At 38.5% G+C, this 27235-nt stretch overlaps 2 protein-coding genes across 11 annotated transcripts in view; one reads left to right on the forward strand and one right to left on the reverse strand.

Annotated features, from left to right (window-relative positions):
- SNAP23 (synaptosome associated protein 23) overlaps positions 1 to 2659 on the reverse strand; it is a 40496-nt gene extending 37837 nt beyond the window's left edge. The window contains exon 1 of one of the 2 annotated variants that reach the window (XM_060294413.1): positions 2548 to 2659. The gene's annotated coding sequence lies outside the window, so the exon portion shown is untranslated. Of the gene's footprint in view, positions 1 to 2296; positions 2317 to 2547 lie in introns of those variants that run through there. The other variant, XM_060294414.2, reaches the window with a different exon arrangement.
- Positions 2660 to 5490: 2831 nt separating this feature from the next.
- ZNF106 (zinc finger protein 106) overlaps positions 5491 to 27235 on the forward strand; it is a 62330-nt gene continuing 40585 nt past the window's right edge. For 3 of the 9 annotated variants that reach the window (XM_060294416.2, XM_060294423.2, XM_060294425.2), the window contains exons 1-4: positions 5491 to 5637; positions 12348 to 12451; positions 20890 to 20975; positions 24798 to 24859. In XM_060294416.2, coding sequence (XP_060150399.1) covers positions 12433 to 12451; positions 20890 to 20975; positions 24798 to 24859 — 167 coding nt within the window. In that variant the 5' untranslated portion in view covers positions 5491 to 5637; positions 12348 to 12432. Of the gene's footprint in view, positions 5638 to 12344; positions 12452 to 16059; positions 16127 to 20889; positions 20976 to 24797; positions 24860 to 27235 lie in introns of all 9 variants that reach the window. The other 6 variants (XM_060294421.2, XM_060294418.2, XM_060294419.2 and 3 more) reach the window with 6 other exon arrangements.

Here is a 27235-nt window from a genome sequence, read left to right on the forward strand (position 1 = left end):
TCCAGAAAAACATAGTAAACAGTGATTTAAATATTTTAGTAGCAATTCGACCTAAACTGAAATCAAAACCAAAATGTCAGTGACTTAAAGGACTGCAAATGGAATCCCATCTCCACCCCCCAATATTACAAAAAGAACAGTAGATGCTGTTTCCTGGCTCCACAATCCACTTCCTCCAATTGTTAGAGGCACTGGATCCATCTGTTCCAAGCCTCTACCCGCCCAAGACAAAGAAAAAACCAGTCCTTGTCATCTACTTCTCTGTCAATCTACAGACCTGGAAACAAAATATGGCACTGGAATAAAAAGTCCAGCACTCTTAGATGCAAGCAACATCATATATTATAAATGTTAACATATACATAATGCAGAGTACAAACACAGTTAAAAAACAGATTTCCAGAATATTTAAGACAGAGGAACACACAGGAGGAAAACAAAGCACCTTAATTCAGAGGAAACAAAACAAAAGGCAGCTGATTTCACACAAAAATGTCAAAGAGCACACATCCTCTTTTTCACTTTTGCTATTCTAATCTACTTTCATCTGGTGAAACCAGATAAGTAAGTTTGTTAGAACTGTGTCACAATAATGAAGGCCATCATCACAAGGCTCACAGAAAGAACAAAAAAAGAAAGAAAAAAAAAAGAAAGAAAGGCTCACAGAATTTTGGAGTCCACTGGCCTTAGAGTTTAGGTAGTCCAGTCTTCACTTTCTCTTAAAAATGAGTAGATTAGGCCCAAAACAGTATTTTCCAAAGTGCAGAGCAAGAACAAGAAATTATTTTAGTTGTTATACAAGCAATACTTATGCACTTAATACTTATGTATTTATTATAATATATACTAGAAAAAGTTATAAAATATAGCAAAACCGTGATTTCACAGATTATCACTTTGGAAGAGGGTAATGTTTAAAAGAAAGTCTATTAAAATTTGATGCAAAATAGTAACACAAATGATCTTCTAAAATGCGTAATTTATGATGGTGGTATGGTTCATGCCAAGTGAAGTACCATAGCTGTCCCATGAGCAACAGGACCTGTTTGTTTGCTCTCCTCTTGGTTCAAGGTTGTGTCCTGAATGATTAGAAGAGATGTGATCTTTAGTTCAGTGAGCTTGTTACTAAAGTTGATTTAAAGTAAAACAAACAAACAAACAAACAAAGAAACAAACAAAAAAAAGATGCATACAGAAATTCTACTGTTTGTAGGAAAGAGTATAATATTGTTAAGAAAATAATGGCACAGTAAGTCATTCCTATTCTGGAACTAAGATAACAGCAATTTTCTAGTGCATACTCACATACCACAAGCACCTAAAAAAAGAACTCTAGCAACACTGATAAATATTTAAGTTGTAGGTTGTTATATGATCATTTTATTTACTTTAACATGACCTGTCGAAGGAGCAGGGTAATGGAAGAAGAGGTTTTTCTAATATCAATATTTGTTAAAATTTATATGAATGTGTTTCTTCTCATTACCTCTTGCCAAAGGAATGAATGACCAGTGATCACTGGATGCCTTTGGCATCAACTTTACTGGTGGCAGAAATATTAATATTTTTAAATTTTACTATGAAATATTTTAAGATTAGATGTCAAAGTATTCTTGCTAATGATGTCTCATGAATTTCAAGTGTGGTATTTTCCAGGCAAGACAAGAAAGTGGGAGAACCATTTCTATCTGGTCATAAGCTGCAGTATTTCACCCGGACATCTGAAAACCAGTCTTAAAGGGCACCAGGGCAGACGGAGTAATATCACTCTCAATTCTCGAAATATCTGCTACTAAGAAGCTACATTATTTTCACAAGGCAAAGGGAACACTGTCAGAAGCTGCCAGTGTCCATAACTCTCCTTTCCCAATAGCCCCCACCCCTCCCCGAAGTAGATGACAAGTAGCAAAAGGCAAAATATTACCCCTTTCTCATCTTCTTTTCCTAACTTTGACGACTTTCGGTTTCCTCTAACTCCCACCTGCCTTTCCTAGTATTGTGGTGACTAACAATGAAAAAAAGTCCCAGGTAAAATAGTACTTTCCAGGACTTTCCCCCCGCCCCCCTTACTCCGTGGAATTCGATCTTTTACCCACCCTTTCCTTCGTGTGTCTTCAGTAAAGCCGCGAGGTAAGAATGGACTTTCCTGGAGAGCATGGACTCCCCAATGCCATGAACCTCAGAAACCTTCAAACAACTAGTTCAGAGTTATCTGATCACTGTGGCCACCATACAGTCTATTAATCCCGATCGCAGCAACACTGCGAGGGTGGGAGATGAGGGAGTGGGAGTTTACCTCTGCTAGGTTTCAAGGAAGGGTCCAGAGAACCACCATCTCTCCACCCTTCCTCTTCTAGCCCCTAGATAGTCTCCAGGCACCTCACGTCCTCGATCCGGGCCGGACCTGCCCAGTCGGGGCCAGAGCGCCCGCTCCTTCCCTTAAGCCCGACGCCACCAACTTTTCAACCGTCACGATATACTCTTTCTCCCTGGGATTTATGATCACAATCTTCACTCGGCCAGCTCGTTCAGCTCACCAAGACTCACCAAGCAGTTCCGGCCACTCCTCTCCGGCCGCGGCAGCTCGGACACCCGCAGGCCGGACTCCAGGCTGCACCCCAGCTGCGGCCTTTTTGCGCCTGCGCTCGCCGGACCTGCGCGCCTGCGCATTTCCCCAGCGCAGCGGGCGCGGACACACCCCTGAAGCTGGAGCCAATCACCGTGCGGAGGCTTTAAATCTCCTTGCCACGCAGGCGGAGAGCTTGGGGACTCGCCAGATAACCGGATAATTCGAGTCCCGCGCGAAGTTGGGAAGTGTTCACACAGCAAACATTTACTGAGGGCAAACAGTGTGCCAGGAACTGTGCGGGATGAATGCTGAGGAAAAGAAGGCGAATAAAATGCCTTCCCTGCCCTCTGTCTAGATTTGGGAGAAAGATATGTAAACAAATTATGGTGGACTGAATACAATGCTTGACATATAGAAAATCCGAGGCGCTGCTGGCGCACAATGAACTAAGCGCTTTATTCTTAGGGGTATCTGGAAGGGTTCCCGGAGGAAGTGACTTTTGAATCGTGAAGGATAAGCAGGAGTTCCCGCGGAAGTCCGGGAGGGAGATAGAGATTTCCAGACTGTGGGCACTGGAGAGTCCAAGAACATAGCGCATTCTGGAAATTTCCTTGTAGGTCATCCTACTTAGAGGCTTAAACTTCATCGTATATCTTCCGGTGAAGGGGGGAATGAGTTTTTAAAAGTTGGCAATGGCCAGATCTTGGAAGATCTTGCATTTTTGGACTAGTGAACCTGCACTTTACCATGATCACCGAAAATATTGAAGGGTTTTAAGCAGGTCCGGAAACGGTTCCAGGCACCTCTAAGAATAAAGCATCGTGCTGGAAATAAAAAGAGTTTCAAAGGAGTTGTCTGTTCCTAAGGAGTCAAGGAAGATGAACCCTGAGAAATATCTTTTCAATTTAGTAACAATGGTGATCTTAGTGAAAGCTATGTGGTGAAATGATGAGGTTGAAAGATAGATTGTACTAGTTTGAAGAGAGAGGAGATGCAGAAACGGGGACAAATTGTACGGCTTTTGGAGAGTTTGGTCTTGAAGGGAGGCTGAAAAGAGGATGACAAGGGGTCAAAGTTTTTGTTTCTGTTTTTTTGTTGTTATTAGAATTAAGACAGGAGAAACTTAAGCATGATAGGGAAGATACTGAGAAAAGACTGTTTTAAAGAGAAGGGTTGGTAGGTAAAGAGCTTGAGTGGGTAAGAGTAGAGGCAATCTAAAGCACTGTTGGAAGGAAAGTTCTTGGAAACAAGATAGAGAAGATATCTCCTCAATTTTAATGAGAGGAAGTATTTGTAAGTTTGTATGTTTAGTAACAGGAAGTTAAAGAATTTCTCATCTGATGGTTTCTGTTTTCTCTGTGAAGTAAGAGACAAGGTCACCTACTGATAAAGAGTTAGGAGTTTTAAGAAAAGTGGAGAAGATTTGGAATATTGTTGTAGAAAGTTATGGAGCAAGTTGACCAGAGAAAAGTAGTAGGACAGGTAAGTGGTGTTGAGGGCCTGTATAAGATTGGAAAAAATGAACTCACCAGTTTCTGCCCTCCTGCATGGCTTTCTTAAGCAGTAATCACTTCTTGAGGGTAGAAGTGGAGAAAATGAGTTCATTTAGGGTTGGGATGGTGGCTGGTATAATGCTGTGGTTCTCAACCAAGGATATTTTTGCTCCCCAGAGGACATCTGGCAAAGTCTGGAGATTTTTTTTTTTCCTTTGGGAGATATTTTTGACTATCAGGACAACAGGTGTGTATGTGTGGGAGGTGGGAGTCATAAGGGGGGTACTATAGGCATGTAGTGTCCAAGGATGCTGCTGCATATCCTGCAATGCACAGGACAGCACAAGTGTTATTTCCAAAATGTGAACAGTGCCAAGGTTGAAAAACGCTGATCTACGATTACCTTGATGCTCACCAACAGCTGACCTTGGTCTTCTACAAGCTTTTTCTTGGACTGTGGCCCTGAGATTACAGGGTAAAGCAATTCTTACACTGCAGGCCTTTAACCCTAACCCTAACCCTAACCCTAACCCTAACCCTTGGTGTTTCAAAGACTTGTGATGTCACAAATACGGAATTGGAATAAGTTCCTCAATCCTCTAGAAGTAAATCTGGATTTACACATAGATGGAGGGAGCTGCTTACTTTGATTTGAGGTATTGAAGGTCTTGTTAAACATAGATATTATTAGAAGTTTTCAATAATATAGGAAATTCACATCATTATCAACTTTAATGTAATTTGGTTTATCTGACTAGTTTTAGTCACTAAAAGAAGATCCTGAGGGAATGGTTATGGGCTAACTTTAATGATGAATATAAATACATTAGGTACTAATAAGAAATATAATCATTGGTGTTGATGGATTTAGGCACCATTCATGGACAGGCATTTGACCTATGTTTTGTCATTCACTCCCAGCAACACCCTGAGAGATAAGATTCACTCCCAGCAACACCCTAATTTTAACTCTGAGGGAAGTGAGGTTCAAGAAAACTTGTAATTTTCCCAATATCACAAATTACTAGTATCTAGGTCAAGATTTGACCTGAGGTCTGTCTGTTCTAAAGCTCTTGCACCTTCCATTAAGTTTCAATAAGTTTTACAAGGAAGGCGTGCTTGGAAATTTAGCCACAACAGTTGCCACTACCTAAAGGGAATGGTCGGGACTTAAGAGAGTAGGAGCAAGAGGGAGGCCCAGAAAGAGCAAAATTAAAAAGAAACGAGGGAGGCTGGTCACAGCACCGTCCGGTGCAGCGGATGAACTCTTCCGGCCTTTGGTCTTCCTCCATTCTTTTGCAGTAAAGCCTCTTTCCTCTGTGTCCGTTGCTCACTCTCGTGTGTTCAAATAAAGCTAGGTTATTGAGAAAGGCCGAGCGCAGAGGAAAAAAAAAAAAGGAGCGCGACGGCGGTGCTGTGCGCCTGCGCTCTGGCGGCGGCGGCGGCGGTGCCAGGCGGGGAGCGGGTCCGGAGCGGGCCCTCGGACCCGAAGCTGAGGGGGGCGGCTGGGGCGTCAGTGGGCTCCGTCGCTGGGGCCTCGGAGGCCTGATGGAGTAAGAGGGTTCGGCTGTAAGTGTGAGTATCCAAGGGCCGGGTTGTGCTGAGGCATATCGGAGCCCGAGGGTCCCGGTGGTCTGCCACTTTAGGGAGGATGTTGGGCTTCAGGACGCGGCAGGTCTCTGCTCCTGCGGGCTGCGGCGCCGGCGCGGCGGGTCGTCCCCTCTCCCAGAATCGGCGCGGGTTTACGGGCAGGCGGTGCTTCTGGCTTCGGGGTACAGGTTCTCGCGGGGGCGTTCCGGCTCTGCTCCCAGCTCCAGAGGGAAACGTGGCTCCAGAGGCTTGACCTTTCGGAGAGGTCGCTGACCTCCTTCGCCCCCCCCGGGGCCGCAGGGAGCCCATAGACCCAGGTGCCCTTTATGGCCTACACGTCTCAGGCCACGGACACCTTTCCACCTCTTGTGACCGACAGCCTTCGTTCTTTTTCCTCCTTACGTCTTCTCTTCCTGTGTGATTCGTCTTAATAATAGCTGCTAATTATGGAGCGCTTACTATGGGTCAATTTAATATTTAGTCCGAATCTCAGTGTATACTTATGGAGAGGAAATGCTTTGCACCCCACTTCCCCTTCAACCTGCTCAATTTAATCATCTTTGAGAGGCAGATTAAGCCATCGTGTTGGGAAGTTTGAGATTTCCATGGCTTTTAGCAATTTGGGACACCCATCCTAGTTAAGGAAAGTTCTCTTACCTAGCAAATGAGTCTTTTTCCACCATAATGGTTTATATCAAAGTTACTCAAGCCAAAATAACTTTTGAGCACTTACTAAGAGCCTAATACTCTTCTAAGCCCCATGGAAAATCTTAAAATTTGTTTTAAGCCCTGTTCTCAAGTGAGTGAAACAATGGAAGATAATATTTAGATTCAACTAGGATTTATCTAACACCTACTACACATGTGCCAGATACACTCAGGTCTGTCACAAAAAATTAATGAGATATTATAATGAAAGGTGGTTTTTTTAGAGCACATTTCAGGTGAGGTCGCTGAGAGTTTGATGGTAATTTGCTCAAGATAACCTAGCTAGGGTAAGTGATGAAGTGGTGAAATTCACATACGATTACAAATCTCATCCTTTTCCTGTTACATCAAGTTAGATATTGTAAGCACTTCTGTTGAGAAGCAACTATATTACAGTTATAGTTTCTAGAGTTAACTATTGAGTCTAGAAAATGATAGGAGCCTTAATTAAAGATACTAGATCAGGTTAGTTCACAACCAGTTGCTTTGATTAAAAGGAAGATATTTAAAAAGGAAAAATTGAGCGGTGATTATTGTACGTATATACATGCATAGAATATCTCTGGAAGAATACATAAGAAACTGGTAACAGTGATAAGTTGGAGGTGGCTGGGAGTCACCAGCCAGTGGGAGAGGAATAATTTTCTCTATAAGCCTTTTTTTTCTTTAATGAAAACTTCTAAACATCCAGAAAAGTAGGAAAAATACTACTTTGAATCCCCTGTAAATCGATCACTCAGATTTTAAAATCTGTTAATATTATGCTGTATTTGTTTTTATTCCTGACATTTCACCCCTAAATACTTTAACGTGTGTTTCTAATAAAAGAACATTTTTTTGCCTAACCCTATATAATAATCACACTGAACAATAATTTCTCTATATTATCTAATACCCAATCCTTATTAAAATTTCCCCAAATTATTCCTTTTTTTTCTTTTTACCATTTTTGATCCATCTTCCAATCAAAGTTTGTGCATTGAGTTTGACTGTTATGTCTCATGAAGTCTTTTTAAGTCTGGAAGTTACCTTTTTTTCTTATCCTTTTCTTTTTTCATCATGACTCATGGAATGTTGTACAATTATCTGGATTTATCTGATTGATTCCTAGTGTTATCATTTAACATGTTACTACAGACTTGAAGGTAGAGGTAATACTTGATTAGTTCAGGTAAACACTTTGGTGACTGAATCAAAGATCAGGCTATGTAGTCTAGTCTAGTTTTCCCCAGGATAGTGGTGCTAAGATTGATTAGTGGGTTCAGGTGGTAAGTCTGAGTCTTTCCTTGTAAAGTTGCATTTCACCCCTTGAAACCAGCTGTAAGCCCTTTTGTACCTTTATAATTTTGAAACTTGTGTTAACTATTCAAAATACAAATAATTATCTTTAAAAAGACAAAACTCACTGCAAGAAATTCTCTTTTTTTTTTCTCTTATCTGAAACCCTGATAACTAGAAGAGGAATTGAAGTTTGGAGAGACCAAAATTTACTCAAGGTGGTAGACACATTAGTTATTTTTGCTTAATTCCAAGGTCACGCTTTTTCCACCACATTTTGTAAACTATAAACTAGTATGTAAGTATAAAATTGTTATTACTCCTGGTAGTTATGCTATTTGTCCATTTGTATCTTTTTAGGTGGGTAATCAATATCTAATGAGATTAGACTTTTTGGAGTATCAGTAAACTGGAATTGATCTTTGTGGTGTGATAGCCTGTAATGAACCACTCTGAAGGTTCAAAATATGTGAAAGTCAAACTTATTATTATTATTTTTTTTTGCGGTACGCGGGCCTCTCACTGTTGCGGCCTCTCCCGCTGCGGAGCACAGGCTCCGGATGCGCAGGCTCAGTGGCCGTGGTTCATGGGCCCACCCGCTCCGCGGCATGTGGGATCTTCCCGGACCGGGGCACAAACCCACGTCCCCCGCATTGGCAGGCAGACTCCCAACCAGTGCGCCACCAGGGAAGGCCAGAAAGTCAAACTTCTTGATGATTTCTGGAGTTCCAAAAAAGTTCCTTACCTGGAACCATTATATAGTCTTGGTTCTTGGGCCTAAAGTCTTCTTTGTTTAAAAACATAATATGAGTTAAAAAAAATTTTTTTTTAATTTTAAAAACAATTATACAGTTGACCCTTGGACAGCATGGGTTTGATCTGCATGGGTCCACTTATATGGTGATTTAAAAAAAAATTAAATACTACAGTATTGCATCATCTGTGGTTGGTTGAATTTGTATATAGCGAGGGCTGACTACAAATTATACATGGATTTTTGACTGTGAGGAGGGTCAGAGCTCCTAACCCCCATGTTGTTCAAGGGTCAACTGTATATGTGTATTTTGCTTAAATTTTTGGAGAGTACAAAAGGATTTATAGTGAAAAGTAAATCCCTGACCCCCATGTCCTCAGTTCTTTTTCCCAGAGGCAATGACTGTTACTAGTTTCTTGAGTATCACACTGGAGATATTCTATACATGGGTATATGTCATCAGGGTAAATTCTGACATTCATATGTAGAAGTATTTTAGTAGTTTAACCTAAAATAATACTACTGTTGAAGGTTATACTGCAGTTTTTATTATGTTTCTGTTACAGACATCTTTGCTGATTTCATTCATTCAACAGATATTGCATACCTATTCTATACCAGATGGTGTGCCATGTAATGGGAATAAAATGGTGAACAAGACAGGCATTCCGGCTTGCTGTCATGGAGCTTACACTCTGTTGGGAGAGGCAGTTATTAAGCAAATAATTATACTAATAACTAAATATAGCAAAGATTTAGTACCTGCTTTGTGCAAAACACTATGGACTTTCTAATTTATTCCTCATAACAGCCCTCTAACATTGGTACTGGTATTGTTTTTATTTTATAAGTGGAAACTGAAGTATAGAAAAATTAACTTACTTGCTCAGGATCACACAGCTAGTAAGTGATAGAGCCAGGTTTCAAACCCAAGCAGTCTGGCTATATAGATCTTGCTTTCTTCCTTTACCCTAATGCAGTGGTTTTCAGTGATGGTTTGGGGATCATCCCTCAGGGAGGTTTGGAAATTTGCAGGGGTGTTTTTGGTTTCAAAATAATTGGGAGGGTGACACTGAGTTTAGTGGATGGAGATCAGGGGTGTTAGACATCCTGCAGTGTAAGGGACATCCATGTATAGTAAAAAGTTATTCCACATCTTGTGTCACTTTAAAATGTCCCAGAGGGTTTTTCACGTAGGTGAAAAATGTGTTTATGATTATCTGAGCCTAGAATCAAATTCATTTTACATATAAACACACAGTATTATTATTTTTTTGCGTAGAGCATAGTTATCATGTAAATCAAGAGACTGGTTTCTTTGTTTCAGAAAGTTTATCAAGAGTTGGTCACTATTTTGGAAGGTCATATCACAGACAGCAATGCTATTCATGGTATTTTTATCAACAATAAAATACCTATATCTGTCTATATTTGTAATTGTCACATTTGTAGTCTTATTTAATATCATGCCAAAGCATTTATATGTTGAAATACATATTGTTTTATGATAAATTTTCTTTTTTATTATAGCTAGCACATTATTTTAAAATTTACATGGGTAAGTTACAGTAGCTCTGAATTTCATTTCAGGAAGGATAAGGAGGTGTTATAAAATATTTACAATAAAAAGAAGGTATAAAAAATCTTTAAAGAAAAAAATTGTATGGTGACAATTGGGAAAGGTGACTGAGGAGCACAGTGGGGATTCTTATAATAATCCCTCATATTTATGTATGAATGAAAGTTCCCATAATGTTTTAGAAAAAAGAGTATTGGGTCTGATATGGTTGAGAACTGCTGCTCTACTGTCTGCCTCAGAAATAGTCATAGTTGTGATAAGTGGTATAAAGAAGGTACTGGATTTTAGGGGAGTAGCATATAGTGAGGAAATACCTAGTCTGGGAGATCAGGGAGTGCTTCCTTAGGCAACTGACATTTGGACTGAGATTTGAAGGATGAGTAGTTAACTAGGTGGAAAGGAGTAAGAGCATTCTAAAGAGAGGGACCAGCATAAGAAAAAGCCCTGTGGGAGGAGCATGTTAGGTAGGAAAAACTGAAAATACGATTTTGTCTGGTGCACAGAGATCAAGGGGGAAAGTAGCTAAAACATGTGTAGTACACATAAGCAAGGATCATATCAGTGGGCCTTGTAAGACTTGTTATATATTTTGGTATATGTCTTAAATAATTGGATGTCATTGAAGGGCCTTTAAAAATGAGGGACTGAGGCATGAAAACATAAGTGTGTGTGAGAAAGGCATTTTCTTTGTACGGTTGAGGGACTCATAAATTTCATGTTTAGATGGAGGTGAAATTGAAGTAGACTGGAATGCTGAGCCACCTCATGAAAGACAACTGCCATTCAAGAGTCACTCAAACCCCAGCAGACTTCATCACTAAGCCTAGGGCCTCTTACTCCATCACAGGATTGAGGAGTATGTCTTCTTTGATCAGCCCCACCTGCTTGACCATTGCCTGGAGTTATTCAAACACAGTGAGGGCTCTTAAAAGTGCAAACATGGGAATCCAGTTCTGGTCATGACTAAGCTCCTCCTGCAGATAACAACTGTTAAATCTGGACAGAAATACATAAAGCAACTAAAATCACTGTAGAGTTACCAAAAGCAAACAGATTCTGGAAGGTAATTGACACTTGGGGAACAGAACCATGTGATTTCTCATTTTCATGGCCTCAGTTTGTGCCAAGTAGGATGGTTAAAATTCTGATAGTAAACTGTTAGTCTTTGTGATCTAAAGAACGAAAAATAAGGCTCAAGACAGTCACAGGTGTTGGAAAGTAAGAGGAGAATCCTGGAAAATAGAAACATCAAATTCTGTGAATAAACTCTTCCCAAATCTTGGCACACTGTTGAGAACTATGTGTGTGTGGAGCAGACTCCAGGAAGCCCAGCTCAAGATAAAAGAACTGAATCAAGATCTCATCTACCTGAGGAACAGAGTTTTCAGTTTGAGTCAACCAATTTAGATACTTACTAGAACAAAAATAAATAAAAATAAAAATAAACACTCTTCAAAGGAATATAAAGGAATCCAGCGTCTCCACAAATAACAGTTATGTTTGTTATTTAATTTAACAATTAAATATTTACAATAGTCAGGATATATTCCAAAATTACTCATGTACAGAGAATCAGGAAAATGTAACCTATTCTCAAGTTAAAAGACAATCTACAGAGACGGACTGTAAAGTACCCAAATGTTGGGATTAGCAGGAAAAGATTTAAAACTTTTATAACTATTTATTGGTGAAGGAAAGGAAAATGATGCAAAGGAATTGTGCTCATAAAGAATGAGTATGAGATAAAGAAAAGACCAAATAGAGATTCTAGGACTGAAAAATATAATTTTGGAAATAAATTAAACTAGGTGGGCTAAGCAGCAGAATGGAGATGACTGAGGAAAGAATCCATGAAATTGAAGGTCAATAGAAATTCAATGCGAGGAACAGAAAAAGAGTAGGAGGAAAAAAGGGCCTGAGAACAATATCAAAAAATCCATCACACATAATTGGAATCCCAGAATAGGAGGAGAAAAAGTGGGGAAGAAAAAAAAAATACTTGAAAATATAATGGCTGAAAATTTCCCAAATTTAGTGAAAGGCATATATTGACATATTCAATAAGTTCAGCAAAACCAAGAAAAGTAAAGACAAGAAAACCTCTAGTTTATAAATGAAGAAAACCGTGACTGGATTTTTCATAGTCAGACTGCTAAAAGCCAAAAATAAAAGGAAAAATCTAGAAAGTGGCCAAAAAAACCCCAACGTGTTATATACAGGGGAGTAATCATGGAGGCCAGAGTGAATAGAGAATATTTAAAATGCTGAAAGAAAAATCTGAGAACCCAGAATTCCAGATTCAGTAGAATAGCCTTCAAGAATGAAAGCAAAATAAAAATACTGTCACATAAAACCAAGATAATTTGTTTCCAGCAGATCTGCATTACAAGAAATGCTAAAGGAAGTTCTTCAGGCTGAAGGGAAATGAAACCAGATGGAAACCTGAATCTTTGTTAAGGGAATGAAGAGCATCAGAAATGGTAAATATCTGGATAAATAGAAACTGGTTTTTTTCTTTTAATTTCCTAATACTGTCTATGATTATTTAAAAAAAAAGCATCATCTTGTGGAGTTCATCATGTATTGTAGATATAAAACATATACCATAGATCATGGAATGGGATGTGGGGGTAAATGAACCTGTATTGTTGCCAGGTTTCTACAGATTACGTGAAGTGGCATGTTACTAACACTGAGTACAGTGTGAAAATGATAAGGATGTATATTCTCTATCCTAGAGCAACCACTGTGGAAAAAAAATGATGCAAAGAAGTATTGCTAAAAATCTAGCAGAAAAATTGAAGTGCATAATGCAAAAGAAGACAGAAACAGAGGTACAGCCAAACAAAAAAATAGGAGATTAAAAATAATAAAATGGTAGACATAATCCACCCATATCAGTAATTTCACTTACTTCAGTGGAATAAACGTTGATTCAGTGCATAAAGACAGATTGACTAAAAGTAAATGCCAAAAGATATACCTTTCAAACAGCATAAGAAGGCTGGAGTGGCTATATTCATATTAGATAAAGTAGATTTCAAGATAAAGTATATTGCCAGAATTAAGGCAGTTGTTTCATAATAATAAGAGGGTCAGTTCATCAGGAAGACAGTCATAAATATGTATGTGCCTAATATCAGAGCTTCAAAATACATGAAACAAAAATGGATACAATTAAAGGAAGAAAGAGACAACAATCACAGTGATTTTAACAATTTTCTGAACAATTGATAGACATCTAAACAGGCAAAAAAATCAGTATAGATGATGATTTCCACCCAACAACTACAGAATACATTTTGTTCCCCAAAGGTATGTATAGGCCAGATGCTTGTCTATAAATCAAGTCTTAATAAATTTAAAAGGGTTGAAATACTACAGAATATTTTCTTTGACCATAATGGGATTAAAGTAGAAATCAAGATGTCAAACAGAACCCTGCAAATATTTGGAAATTCAGTGAAACTGGTAAATCGATGAGTCAAGGAAGAAATTGTAAGAGAAATCAGTAAATATTTTGAACTGGATGATGAAAATACAACATCTAAATCTGTGGGATAACTGTTATAGCCAAGAAGAACCTAAGGAGACATGATGATTAAACGTATGTGGGATCCTTGTTGAAATTCTGGAAGAGAAAAAGAATACTAAGTGAAAAAAGAGGAAACAAAGTATGGACTTGATAATAATATATCAATATTGATTTATTAATTGTGACAAATTATACTAATATGAGATGTAAATAATACAGGAAAAGGGGTGGGCTATATGGATACTCTCCTGTTTTTTGCAACTTTTCTGTAAATTTAAAACTATTATAGTTTATTTAAAAGTGCTAAAATATTTGTAGGACACAGCTAATGCAGTACTTAGAGGGAAACTTATAACTTAAACACCTTTAGAAAAGTAAGGTTTAAAGATAGTGAATGAGCTAAATAAAGTTCTACCTTAAGCTAGTAGATGAAGAGCAAGGTAAATCCAAAGTAGATAGAAGGGAAGAGATAATAAAGACAATAGAAGAAATCAGTGAAATAGAAAAAGACAACCAATAGACAAAATTACAAAGCCAGGGTTGGTTCATTGAAAAAAATCAACAATATTGATGAACCACTTGATAGACTGATAATTAAAAACAGAGATAACACAGATTAGTAGTATCAGAAATGAAAGGGATCACTACAGATCCTGTAGGATAATAAGGGGATATTATAAACAACTTTATGCCAACAAATTTGACACTATAAATGGACAGTTTCTTAAATGTCAATGTACTAAAAATGTCAATGTGCTAAAATCTGAATAAGCCTATATTAAAGAAATAGAATTAATGAAAAAAAAGAAGGGTTTCACTGCTGAATTTTATCAAGTATTTAAAGAAGAAATAACATCAGTCTTACATAAACTTTCAGAAAATAGACAAAAGGGAAACACTCATTTCACGAGGCCAAAACCTGATAAAGGTATTACAGATTGAAAAGAAAATTACAGGGACTTCCCTTGTGGTTCAGTGGTTAAGAATCCACCTGCCAGTGCAGGGGACACGGGTTTGAGCCCTGGTCCGGGAAGATCCCACATGACTCAGAGCAGATAAGCCCGTGCGCCACAATTACTGAGCCTGCGCTCTAGAGCCTGCGAGCCACAACTACTGAAGCCCGTATGCTTAGAGCTGGAGCTCTACAACAAGAGAAGCCACCACAATGAGAAGAAGCCCGTGCACCGCAACAAAGAGTAGCCCCCGCTCGCTGCAACTAGAGAAAGCCCACACGTAGCAATGAAGACCCAACGCAGCCAAATAAAAATAACAAATTATAAAAAAAAAAAAGAAAATTACAGAACAGTGTGTCTTACGAACATAGACCCAAAAAATTCTAGGCAAAATATTAACAAATCATAATACATCATGACTAAGTGACCAAAGATAGATGGATAGGTATCTGATAAAGCAAGTACTGTAGAGTAAAATGGTAACCATAGAATCAAGGTGGTGGGTATATGCGTATATGGTAAACTGGGTGTGGAATATTCACTATAAAATTCTTTAAATATTTCTGTGTTTGAAATTTTGCAAAATACAATATAGGGAGAAAAATCAAGGGAATATTATGATCAGGTTTGCATTTTAAAGAGATTACTTCTGCTGTTGTATAAGGAATTAGGAAAGTACAGTATTACCTGAGAGTAGTTTGAGAGGGGGTGCTGAGACCACTTAGGAGGATATTATACAGGTATACTTTTTAGGCTGATAATTTCAAGGTGAGTTTGAGCCCTGGGAAGTTTTTCAAGCTCTTGGAATACTGTACTTTTGAACAAGAGCTAATTTTGTCTAAGCATATTTTTTACTGTATTGCTGGGATTTGGGATACATCATTGCCACATGTACAGTATGCATGTGAGCTTTTGACTTTCGACATTTACAAGGATATGAGATTTTTGCAAATTCCAAAATTTGCAAATACCACTACTTTAGTAGCACATAAATTCCTTCTTAAAATCTAATAAAATATATGGTGACCTTTTCAGAGACTTAATGATTTTTTAAATACAGGACAAAGGCATTTAGAAAGCTGTTAACATAAATTAAAACTGCTAAAATAAATGCTTTACTGTAATACTGTGGTATGGTCACCCATGAACTTAAAAGATTCTATAAAAAGAAGAAATAGTGAAAATGATTGTTATTATAGTCATACTTGTATAAAGTGGATGAAGATTATTGAATGTACTGTTAGCAATAAGATGCACGGAGAACAGCAAAGCTTTTTGAGAAGAATAGTGAGCAGTTAGTAAGGCTCACTCAGCTTGCACTGATTGTAATTCATGTCATAGAATTTTACATTACTATGTGGATCTTTGGGGTTGCTTGGAAATATATATAAATGATATGTTGAATACAGGAATGCCAACTTTTTCAACTGTTAAATAAATGCAACAAGCTACCCAGTTAAACTTTTAAAACAGTGTTTGTATAAGCTATCTTGGGCTTATGACTTACTCTGTTATATGATGACAACTTTTGCTAGTATTTTTATTACCTTGTTAGAGTTGGCATTATCCCAGTTTCTTTCTCAGTTATTTTTCCCTCTAGGACATAATGCTTCCAAGTTCCAGAAGTGAGTAAAGTATTGGAACCTGACCATAGTTCTGATTCTGAGGTAAGGAATCAGATTGTGGTCTGCCCTGTCCATTTCCTTGCCTGGTGATGGGCAATATGAACAGCTTCATCTGTTGGATGCTTGACTTTTGATCCCTTTTCCTGAGTCACAGCCTTAACTTCCTGTCTTCGTTTTAGCCCTATGCTTACTAATAAAGAATAAAGAGTGGTGTGTGTGTGTGTGTGTGTGTGTGCGCGCGCGCACGTGTGTGTATACACATACATATATGATACTGGTGAGTGTTATGTTAGGGCAGATAATATAAAAAGTAGGAATGCTAGTGAGTAAAATGCTTATGAACTTATGCTCCATCAGAGACAGTGGATGGATGCAGGAAACCACCAATCACTTGCCTTGGGAAACAAGAGCCAGCCAGAATTTAGACCTAGTAAATAGGACAGGTACCCAGAATAAGCCTTTGAAAGTTGTGATTACAGGTTCATATGCCCCAAAATACTTCTTGACCTCTGTTGTCAGCTTACTAAAACTCCTTCCTTAGCTAGGAGCCTTGAAACTTTCTGGGGAGTCCCACTCAGCAAAGTGAGGACTTTTCAGAAGTGCCAGTCATATCTTTGTTCCATAACCTGGGCAACCTAGGGGTAGTGACAAAAACTTGTTGTATCACTGAACACTGTCTCTCTGTTGCCCTGTCTTGCTCACCAGAAATCCATTAGTTTTTTGTCAGGATTAAGGTGGACAAGTTACCTGTGGAATTCAGAAAAGGGATACTAATCTGAGTACCACTTCCCCCACCCCAACAAACCAATAATTATGCTTTTTTTCTTCAGTGTTTTACAATATATTATCATATAGAGTCTCAATTGGTTTTAATTATGTCAGAGTTCAAATATCTTAAGTACTGTGTTTATTGTAACCAGTGTTATAGGTATATGAAAAGACAGATCCCTTCCTCATGGTAAGGTCAGTGAGACCAGACATACCTACCATCAAACAGCCTTCAAAGCATGGTGAAGTACAGAATGGGGTGTCTGGGGACTAATGCAATAGTTCTACTCTGCCCACACAACTGTATTTCTTTTTATTAGTAAGCTGTGTGGGTGATTCTGATGTACTGCTTGGATTTAGAACTTGTTCATTTATTGGGAGCAGGAGTCAAGGCAGGAAACATTAGTGAGTATAACAGTTGGGTGAAGGGAGAAGAATACGTATAAAGTCATGCAGGTTTATCACACTGAAGAGTAAATAACAATTGTTTTTCCTCTTTTTAAAAAACTTTTTTATTTTATTGAATTACAGTTGATTTACAACGTTATGTTAATTTCTGTACAGCGAGCATAAATAACAATTTAAAAATTGAAATCTGTCAGGACTTGGTGACTAAATATGAGAATCTGAAAGAAAAGGATCAGTAATGTGGTTTTGCCTATGAGAATGATAATTGTATTAATAGGATAGTAATTAAGATATTGAGGAAAGGTACTTATTGTAGGATTTTTTAGACTTATGACTAAGAAATATCACATATATTTCTCACAGTTATTTGGGGAAAATTTGAAAGATTTCATAATGGGTATATTTAAATGATATGGGGGAAAATGTAAGGTGGTTAAAGTGAGGACAGCAGTAGTTGAATTGACTTACTTGGCTTGTATAATGTAACCTCTCAAGCATTTTGAGGTTGCAAAGTTGGATGGTTTCTATTTCCTTGACTTCTAATCCTTGTTAAGACCTTTAAAGAAGGCTGTGAGCTAATTTCAGTATTTCAGAAAGCTTAATGGAAATTATATTTTTACCCAGTTTAAGGATGAACAAATTAAAGTTCTTTTGTCTTTAGCTGTAATCATATCAACTCAGTATTTTTATTTTTTATTTATTTATTTAATTTATTTATTTATTTTTGTGGTACGCGGGCCTGTCACTGCCGTGGCCTCTCCCGTTGTGGAGCACAGGCTCCGGACGCGCAGGCTCAGCGGCCATGGCTCGTGGGCCCAGCCGCTCCGCGGCATGTGGGATCTTCTCGGACTGGGGCACAAACCTGCGTCCCCTGCATCGGCAGGCGGACTCTCAACCACTGCGCCACCAGGGAAGCCCTCAACTCAGTATTTTTAAATACTAGGTCTTTCTTGATTAAATACTTTGCTAGCAGTTTATACTTTTTATGAAAGTGAAAATTTTTACAGAAATGAAACTTAATATATGCAGATTAGAAACATGGAGCTCGTGAACAGAAGAAATAAATAAAAAGAGGGAGTCTTTGGTTAAAAGGTTGATAGAGAGTATTTTTATTATATGACTTTCTTTATCCATTTACTACGAGTTGATGGCTTTATTAAATAGAAACACAGTTGGTATTTTAGTACTTAGTTTTCAATTGAGTAAATATATAAAAACCCCACAGCAACTGCTGTTGCTTGTGCCAGGAAGTCTCACTTTTTCATTGCTTTCAAGTTTTTTGTTCCTGTTTTGCTTTAATGGGTAATCATTTGAAGCAGTGTTAAAAACATTTCTGGATATATCATCTTTATCACTGATTTTGCAGCTCTTAGAACGATGCTTGCTGAATGAAATAACAAAATACTGCTTGCAAATAGTAATTAAAGTTAATGTTAAGAGATAAGGGAATTAAAAGAATAATTGTGCTTTGACACTTAGCACCGCAGTGGTTTGTGTTAATTTTGAGATTTAGGATAGGTTAGTAATACTAGAAGCATAAATAATACTATACCTATCCATAAAGGTATATTTCTTTGTTTTATTAGCTAGTTAACATTCAGCTTTCTCAAATGGTCAAAATTTTACCCACAATCTTGTTTTGGTGCTTTGTAATTTGTTATTGAATACAATTATTTCAGACATTTAGTAGTGGTATGGAGTGGGTTGCAATAGCAAGGAAACTGAGTGACAAGAGAGGTAGAGAACCTTAGGCTTCTTTCTCATTGGTTTTTCCACCATGTTGTGTAAGGGTTAAAGATTAAATTAGGGCAGCTTATAACTTCATTACATCACAATTTTAAGTCCCATAAGGAACAAGCCCAGGCAAGGAAGCAGATAAATCTATTAGAGTCTGGAGGAAAAATAATTTTGCCTGGGGAGTGGAATTAAATTCTCAGGTAGGGCATCCTTGCAGGGATGCAGGAGGAAAGTATGGTAGTGCTAGAGGATTGTAGAATAGAGACCCTTCTGGTCTTAACCCAAACCTCAGTATTTATCCAGTTATCTCTGTCTTACATTTAATAACCTAAGATAGTTCTATTTGGAACAATTCAACAAATAATTATCGAGTGCCTACAGTATGCCAGACACTGTTCTCAGTGCTAGACCTATACTAGTGAACAAAATATACAGCCTCTGTTCTTGTGAAGCTTAATTTTTAATCGGGGAAACAAAGAATAACAAATATATACTATGTTAGGTAGTAAAGGATGCTTGTTTCAGATATTTCTTGCTGTTTAACAAGCTGTCCCAGTATTTACTGGCTTAAAACAGCTATTTTGTTTCTTACAATTCTGTGGGTTGAAAAAGGCTCATTTGCATGGTTCTTTAACTGGTCCCACTTAGGATCCCTCATTGGCTGTTGTTTGGGTGCTCAGCTGGGGCCTCAGTTCTTTTCCCCTTGGCCTCTCCATGTGGCTGGGTTCTAAGAGGGAGTGTTCCAAGTGTGCAAAGGCAGAAGCTGCAAAGTTTTTAAGGCCCGGCCTCAGAAATTGCATTGTCACTTCCGTTGCATTTTATTGGTCAAAACAGGTCACAGGGAGGGAAAATAGACTCTATACCTTTTGATGGGTGGTGGTGACAACATCACACTGCAAAAGAGCGCGTGGGGTTGGAGATAATGTTGTGGCCATCTGTGGAAACAATCTACCATAGTACTATTAAAAAGTAAAAAATTAAGCAGGTTATTAGGGGGATAGAAGAAACGGAGGGCAGGAAGTACAGTATTTTATAGGGGGTCAGGGAAGGCCTCCCTGATGAGGCAGCATGAGAGAGTGAGCCTCGAAACCCATAAATACATTTCTTTTTTGTCTGAAGGATTTATTTAAATATTCTAAATGTCAGCATAACACAGAGAAAAGGCTCTTAAACCAGAAATAAGAGATGTGGGGTCAACTCTCTGCTGTGCCATAGGTACATCCTAAGGAAGAATATTCCAGGCAGAGAGAACAGGAAATATAGAAACCCTAAGGTGGGAGAATCCCTGGTGTGATCAAGGAATAGCAAGGAGGACAGTGTAGCTTGAATGGAGCAATACAGGGAGAGTGATAGGGCGTGGAGTCAGAGAATGAGAGAGAAACAGATTTTGTAGCCCGTGACAAAGGACTTTGGATTTTCTGTGAGTGAGATGGGATTCTATTGGAAGATTCTGAGCAGAGGAGTTAAATGATCAGACTTAAATTTTAAAAGAATCCTGTTCTGAGAATCTTTGGTTGCTAATTTGAGAATAGACCATGAGAGGACAGACAAGAGTGGAAATAGGGAGTCGGGTCAGTAGGCTGGTGCCATGTGAGATGGTAGATATGCTAAGCAGTGAGGGGTGGTTGGATTTCAGATGTACTTCAAGGTGGGACTGGCAGGATTTGCTGATGAGGGTGGATATGGGGTGAGAAAGAGGGATCAAGGATGACTCCCAAAGTTTTTGCCCTAGGTACCTGGAAACTTGGAATTTTCCTTTACCAAGATGGGAAGACTGGGGGAGCAGGGTGGAGGTGAGGGAGTTGCAGGATTTGTATTTTGGGCTGTGTTAAGATGAATCTAAAAAGACATCTGGGAAGAAAAGGTTACTAAATGTTACTTCCTCATTGCAGGTATGACGTTGAGTGCTTCAGATCTGGTCACTATGGCACGAGAACGAAAATGCATATTGTGCCACATTGTGTACAGCTCAAAAAAGGTAATAATAGAAGAGGGAGAATCTGAGGCTTTTATGACTGATCATTTTTTCAGAGACATCATGTGGAATTTATAGATGGGTAAAAACTTTTAACATCTTACTTATGCTTCTTTCCTAAACCTTAGTCTTATTTCACTGGTTTTTTTCTCATTACTGCCTCATAAAACCAGTAACTATATTATTAAACCTCTACCTGGAATTTGAGGATACTCAACAGTATGATAAAGAGATATTCAGTTAGTAACCAGTTATAGAGAAAAGACATTAAAATTCAGGTTGAGATTACAACAACTTTCTGATTAGCTAAGGTAACAGCATTGATACGTAGCGGAGTTCTCTTTCTGCATATTCTTGTGAAAAGTGCAGCACAGCAGCAATGGTACTAACTATATTCTTAGACGTCCACAAGGTGGGGATGTTGCTCAAAGAAAAACACATTTTTAAGAACTAAAGGAATTTACCTTTGCTTTATAGAAATTGGCTGCAGTTTGTCTCACATTTTGCTTTTCTTTTTTTTACTTCTTTATTCTTGCTTTCCAAGAGTGCTCCTAGCTTAAATACTGAGGAATTTTTTCTCCGTGTTTTTAAGATGTTCTTGATTGTCATTGGAAGTTCAGAGAACTGGGAAGATTATGAGTGAGGTTAGCCAGCGAAGTCTGAGTAAACCTTGAAAGACGTTTGGGTGTAAAATGGCTTAAAAGAAATGGAGAAGAGATATTTTACGTGAGAGAAAAATACATACAAAGGTATAGCAGTAGAATGGAGTATAACAGTTCTAGGAGTTGGTAAGAAGGCTTACCTGATTAGAACAGTTTCATCTTGGAAGTAGTGGGACCACAATTTAATTTGTAATTTAAGTGAAGATAGTTAATAAACAGTGTTGAGTGCTAGACTGAGGGGTTTGATTGTGATCCATCTAGTAGGCTGGGGTGAGGAATGTTTTTTTTCCTATTTAGGATTTCTGTTAGTGATGGAAAAATCAGCTGAGATTTTTAAATCATATTTAGTAATATACTTGCTGCCTTTTACAAAAGGCTCTTCCAATTTTAAAAATTTAGACCAGGGTTAACTCAAATTTTCAATAAGGCTAGTTTCAGATTAGAGGGAAATTGAGGAGGTATGAGATGGGTACTCAGAGGTGTGGTGTCAGATCTTCGTGGAGTAGCAGGCCTATCTTGTTATATTCTCATAATTTTGCTACTTTAAGTCTTTTTGGCATTTCTTCTCTGGATTAAAACATGTTTCGTCTCTTCATACTTTTCCATGGGTCACAACAAAGTTAAATAAGGGCTGGGGTTATTTACTCCTGCCTTAGGGACAGCCAACTATAGGTTTTTAAGCAAGGGAATGGCGTGATTTAAGTGTTAAGATATGGGGTAAGAAATTAACGGAATGGGTTAACTGAAAGGGATAAACTCAGACACTTATTTTTAGATAGACTATGAACAACTTATGTTGATGTGCTTTCCTCTAGTTTCCCAAACTAGTATTACCTTGGTTTCTCCAAATACACTGTGAAGGAGAAAAGAATCTAGGGTGACTGTGTATTATATCCCTGAGTATCCTGATGCTTATTAACTTATGAAAATCTGAGAAGCCCTGGAATTAAAAAAATTAAAATTTTTTTCTGTTACTCAGTGTTTTCCAAATTTGTTCAACCCCAAATTCTTTTTTTCTCCCTTTTCCCCCCCTCCTTTTAACAACATAATACTGATGTAAGGGACTAAATAGAAGCTTGGTAACTCTGCAGGTATGCATTTGGAACTGTGCCTGTGGATCTTTCTCAGTTATTTTGAAAACTCAGTTGTCTCATTATTTGCATTCATTACTTATAGAAGGATGGAAGAGGATTTCACATTGTAAATTTAGAGACAGATTATTGAAGTATTTTAAACAATCAAAAGTCACATTAAGGGAATTCCCTCGCGGTCCAGTGGTTAGGACTCTGTGCTTCCCCTGCAGGGGGCACGACTTCGATCTCTGGTCAGGGAACTAAGATCCCACAAGCCATGTGGGAAAAAAAAAAAAAATCACATTAAAACTAGTTTTGAATGATAACATTTTTTATAACTGAAATAGAATACAGAATTGGTTTTTACATCAGAGAGAGTAACCTATTTCAATGAATACTCCCTTTGTTAGGAATAGTTTCATTGCAAGAAACAGTCCCGCTTAAATTTAGCTCAAGAAAAGGAGATTTGGCATATGTTAAATCTAATCCAAGGAAAAACTGAGCAACAGGAAACAAAAACTGAACAACAGGAAGCATAGAGATTTGAGCAGGTGTTGTATATTGTCCATGGATTTTTTCATTCTGTATCCTGTCACTAACTCAACTTAGTTTTCCGCTCTATAAATGTTCATTCTGGTTAATGGCCAATCAGTTGTATCTAGAAGGGGTCACATGTAAAACTATCCCTTCCGGATGAAGCATTTGTAGAGATAGGAAGGAAATGGTGGTCATCTTCAGTAAAATTGCCATTTAAAGGAAGTGTTTTGAATCATAACACTGTGTATCACACTGTGTGTAGATAACTTAAAGAAGAGGTTGTTGTACTCATTTTGACAAATGAATTGTATATAATAAAAAAATCTCAATGCACTAGATGTTTGCAACATGACATGGTGTTTGAAATGTTGACTTTGTTGTCGGATCTGCCAGAGTTTGAGTCCTAGTTTCACCACTTGATAATCTGTGACTCTGAGAGGGCAAGACTAAATATTTTCACACTTATCCCTTCAATGCCTAGGTACTTGGCACCTAAGAAGCACTTGATAAATATTTGGTGAATAAACAAATTAGCTTCTCTACACCCTTGTGTCCTTATGATGTTAATAATCCTCCCTTAGCAGTGTTTTGTGGTTCAAATGAGAAAATGTTTGAGGCATTTAGCACAGGGCACAGTTAATAGTAATACTCAACAATTGTAGTAACCCTTTTATCATATTGGTAAACAGCCATTCTCTGTTATGGCATACTGGCTATATATACTTTGTGTGACAGAGAGACAGACATTTGCAACTTTGAGTTTTTTGAGGGGTGTGTGCGTGTGTGTCACGCTTACACTTATAAGTGGAAGCTCTTTCCACAGATTTTATTTCCTTCCCACCAAGGGTGGGAGGGAGGGAGGGGAGAATCTAGTATATTTTCAAACTTTTCATTGGAACCAAACAAATCAATTGGTGTGGGGAAGGGAGTGGGCAGTGAAGGTGAAGCCATGATTGAACTGCCGTGTTCAAGGCATTTTTTGACCTACCATAGGAAAATTTTGTTATACCTGTAACTTCTGTGTAGAATTGATGTATCCATCTGTTCATTCAACAAGTATTAGTAACTGTATGTCAGGCCCTGGCCAAGATATGGGTAAGAGTTGTAACTAACTCTTGAGAAACTCTCAGTTGAGTGGGGAAAGAGAGTATGGTGAAAAGTAGCAAAGTAGTTGAGAAGTTATGTGATTTCAGGCCGTTTTTTAAATTTTTAATAAACTTAAGTAAATTCCTTATATTGGGATATAATTTAACATATTTGTTTATTATTTACTCTTTTGCCTCCTAAATACAATATACTTTCAAACCTTTTTGAAAAGCCACTTAAATAGGTCTTTCTTAACTATTGCTTTATTTAAAAATGAAATATGTCAAAAAACAAGCTAAAGAGTTACTTAATAAGGAACTGATTCCAATATTGAATTGAGAATGGTAACCGCAAACACGACTTTGATACAAGGAGCTTGAGCCCCAATTGTTGATTGAACAGGACAGAGGAATTTTTTTCCCCAAAGCAATCCCCCTTAGTTTAACCTGCTTTCTTTAATTTTGAAGGAGATGGACGAACACATGCGGAGCATGTTGCATCACAGGGAACTTGAGAACCTGAAGGGCAGGTATGGGACGGCTGTCTTCCATAAACTTCTGGATGTGGGGGGATCTGAGGGCTGATGGTGCTTGTCAGCTTATTTAGTAATCCTTCATAAATGAATGTTGTCTTATGGCATAGGACTATCCTTTGGAATTAATAACAAGTACAGTAGATTTTTTTTGGCCTTCAAAAGGGATAAATCTTTGTGCATCTCAAATGTGTAGAATTCACAGCAACTCTAGCAAATAGATTACAACAAAGGTGGGTGGGGATGAGCTAGTTCTCTCATTAGTAAGCTTTCTTATTCCTACACAGCAGCCTTGCAACTAGGATATTTCATATTATTGCCTCAGCAGTGTTCAAATTATTGCAGGCCATAAACCTTTACTGTTGCTGGAATAGTCTGAAAAGTCCAAAGTCTTCTAAATAGCACTGAATCTCATTAGTGTAAATAAAATAGATGTATAAACCCTGAGTATCTAAGAATGCTATTTTGTGAATTAAAGCTTGAGATGTTTAAGGAAAGAAAATCTAACAAGTACCTTTAAGACATTAAATGTAGCATGTATGTATATCCTGTGTCTTTTTTTCCAACTAAGTTTCCTCTTTTGATGTTTTGGACATGTGTGAATTTGAAGTTTGGAGACAGTATGGAACAGAGAAACTTTGGGAAACAGAAATATGCATTATACCTTAGTCCATGAGTAATGGTTACAGTAGGTCCCCTACATATGAACCTTCAAGTTGTGAACTTTCACACATGGGAATGTGTGTTCCCATGTCCAATTACGTAAGTTAGTTCATGTGTCTAGCATACATTGTCATGTGCGTGCATCCTCTGCAAGTGGTTGTGCTTTTGTGTGCTTTACTGTAAAGTACTATAGAGAGTACAGTAGTACAGTATTTTTATTTCAAGTGCAGGATGTACAGAAGCAAGCTTAAAAGCAGCAGTGAGGTAGCTGGTACTGCTAAGAAGCGCCAAGCGATAACGACGGAAACAAAGTGAAATTGAGAGAGTGGAGCAAGGCGAAAAGATGATAGATGTCGCTTGTTCTTATAACATGAATTGTTCAACCATCAGCATGATTCTAAAGAAGAAGGACGAAGGCTTCCCTGGTGGCGCAGTGGTTGAGAGTCCCCCTGCCGATGCAGGGGACGTGGGTTCGTGCCCCGGCCCGGGAGGATCCCACATGCCGCGGTGCGGCTGGGCCCGTGAGCCATGGCCGCTGAGCCTGCGCGTCTGGAGCCTGTGCTCCGCAACGGGAGAGGCCACAGCAGTGAGAGGCCCGCGTACCACAAAAAAAAAAAAAAAAAAAAAAGAAGGACGAGATCATGGAACAGCAAAGTCTGCTGGGCCAATGATGCCGACAATAATACTGAAGAAGTGTGGAAAAGTGATGGAGGAGATGGAGAAGCTTCTCAATGTGTGGATGTAGGATCAGCATCAGCGTTGAGTCCCACTCAGCCTAATGTTGATTCAGGAGAAAGCTAAAAGCCTTTATGAAGACTTGAAGAAGAAACGCGGCAAAGAATCAGAGGGCGTGTCTTTTAATGCTAACCATGGCTGGTTTCATCGGTTCAAGGCTAGAGCCAACCTTTACAATGTAGAAGTAAGTGGTGAGGCAGCGAGTGCAGATACAGTAGCTGCCTGGGAATTTCCTGAAATGCTTCGAGAAATTATTGATGAAGGCACGTATTTACCCAAGTAGGTTTTTAATGTGGTTGAGACAGGACTGTACTGGAAGAAGATGCCAGACCAAAGTTATATCAATAAGGAGGAAAAGTGGTTGCCAGGCTATAAAGCAGCAAAGGATAGGCTAACTCTGTTGTTTGGTGGCAATGCTTCTGGTGATATGAAACTGAAGCCTCTCTTAGTTTATCATTCAGAGAACCCAAGAGCCCTTAAAAACATAGCCAAGGGCTCTCTTCCTGTTGTGTGGAAGAGTAACCCCAAAGCCTGGGTTACACAGGCCATTTTCCAGCACTGGTTTTTCCACCACTTTATCCCAGAGGTAGAGACATAATGCTTGGAGAAGGACGTCCCATTCAACATTCTTTTGCTGCTTGACAGTGCTCCAGGCCACCCCCATTCATGGACAACTTTCATCCCGAAGTCAAAGTAGTGCATCTGCCACTGAATATATGTCGCTCATCCAACCTACAGACCAGGGAGTTGTAGCAACTTTCAAGAAATATTATTTATGTCACACTTTTCGTCAGGCGGTAAAGGTGAGTGACGAATCAGGAGCAACCTTGTGACAATTTTGGAAGGACTATAACATCTACAAGGCCATAAAAAACATTGACTTTGCTTGGCATGAGGTTACGGCTGTCACCATGAATGGGGTTTGGAAGAACCTTTGCCTGCAGTTTGTTCACGATTTTTGTGGATTTGAGAAGG

Source organism: Globicephala melas, chromosome 2 (assembly GCF_963455315.2).
Source record: "Globicephala melas chromosome 2, mGloMel1.2, whole genome shotgun sequence".
Lineage (NCBI taxonomy): Eukaryota > Metazoa > Chordata > Mammalia > Artiodactyla > Delphinidae > Globicephala > Globicephala melas.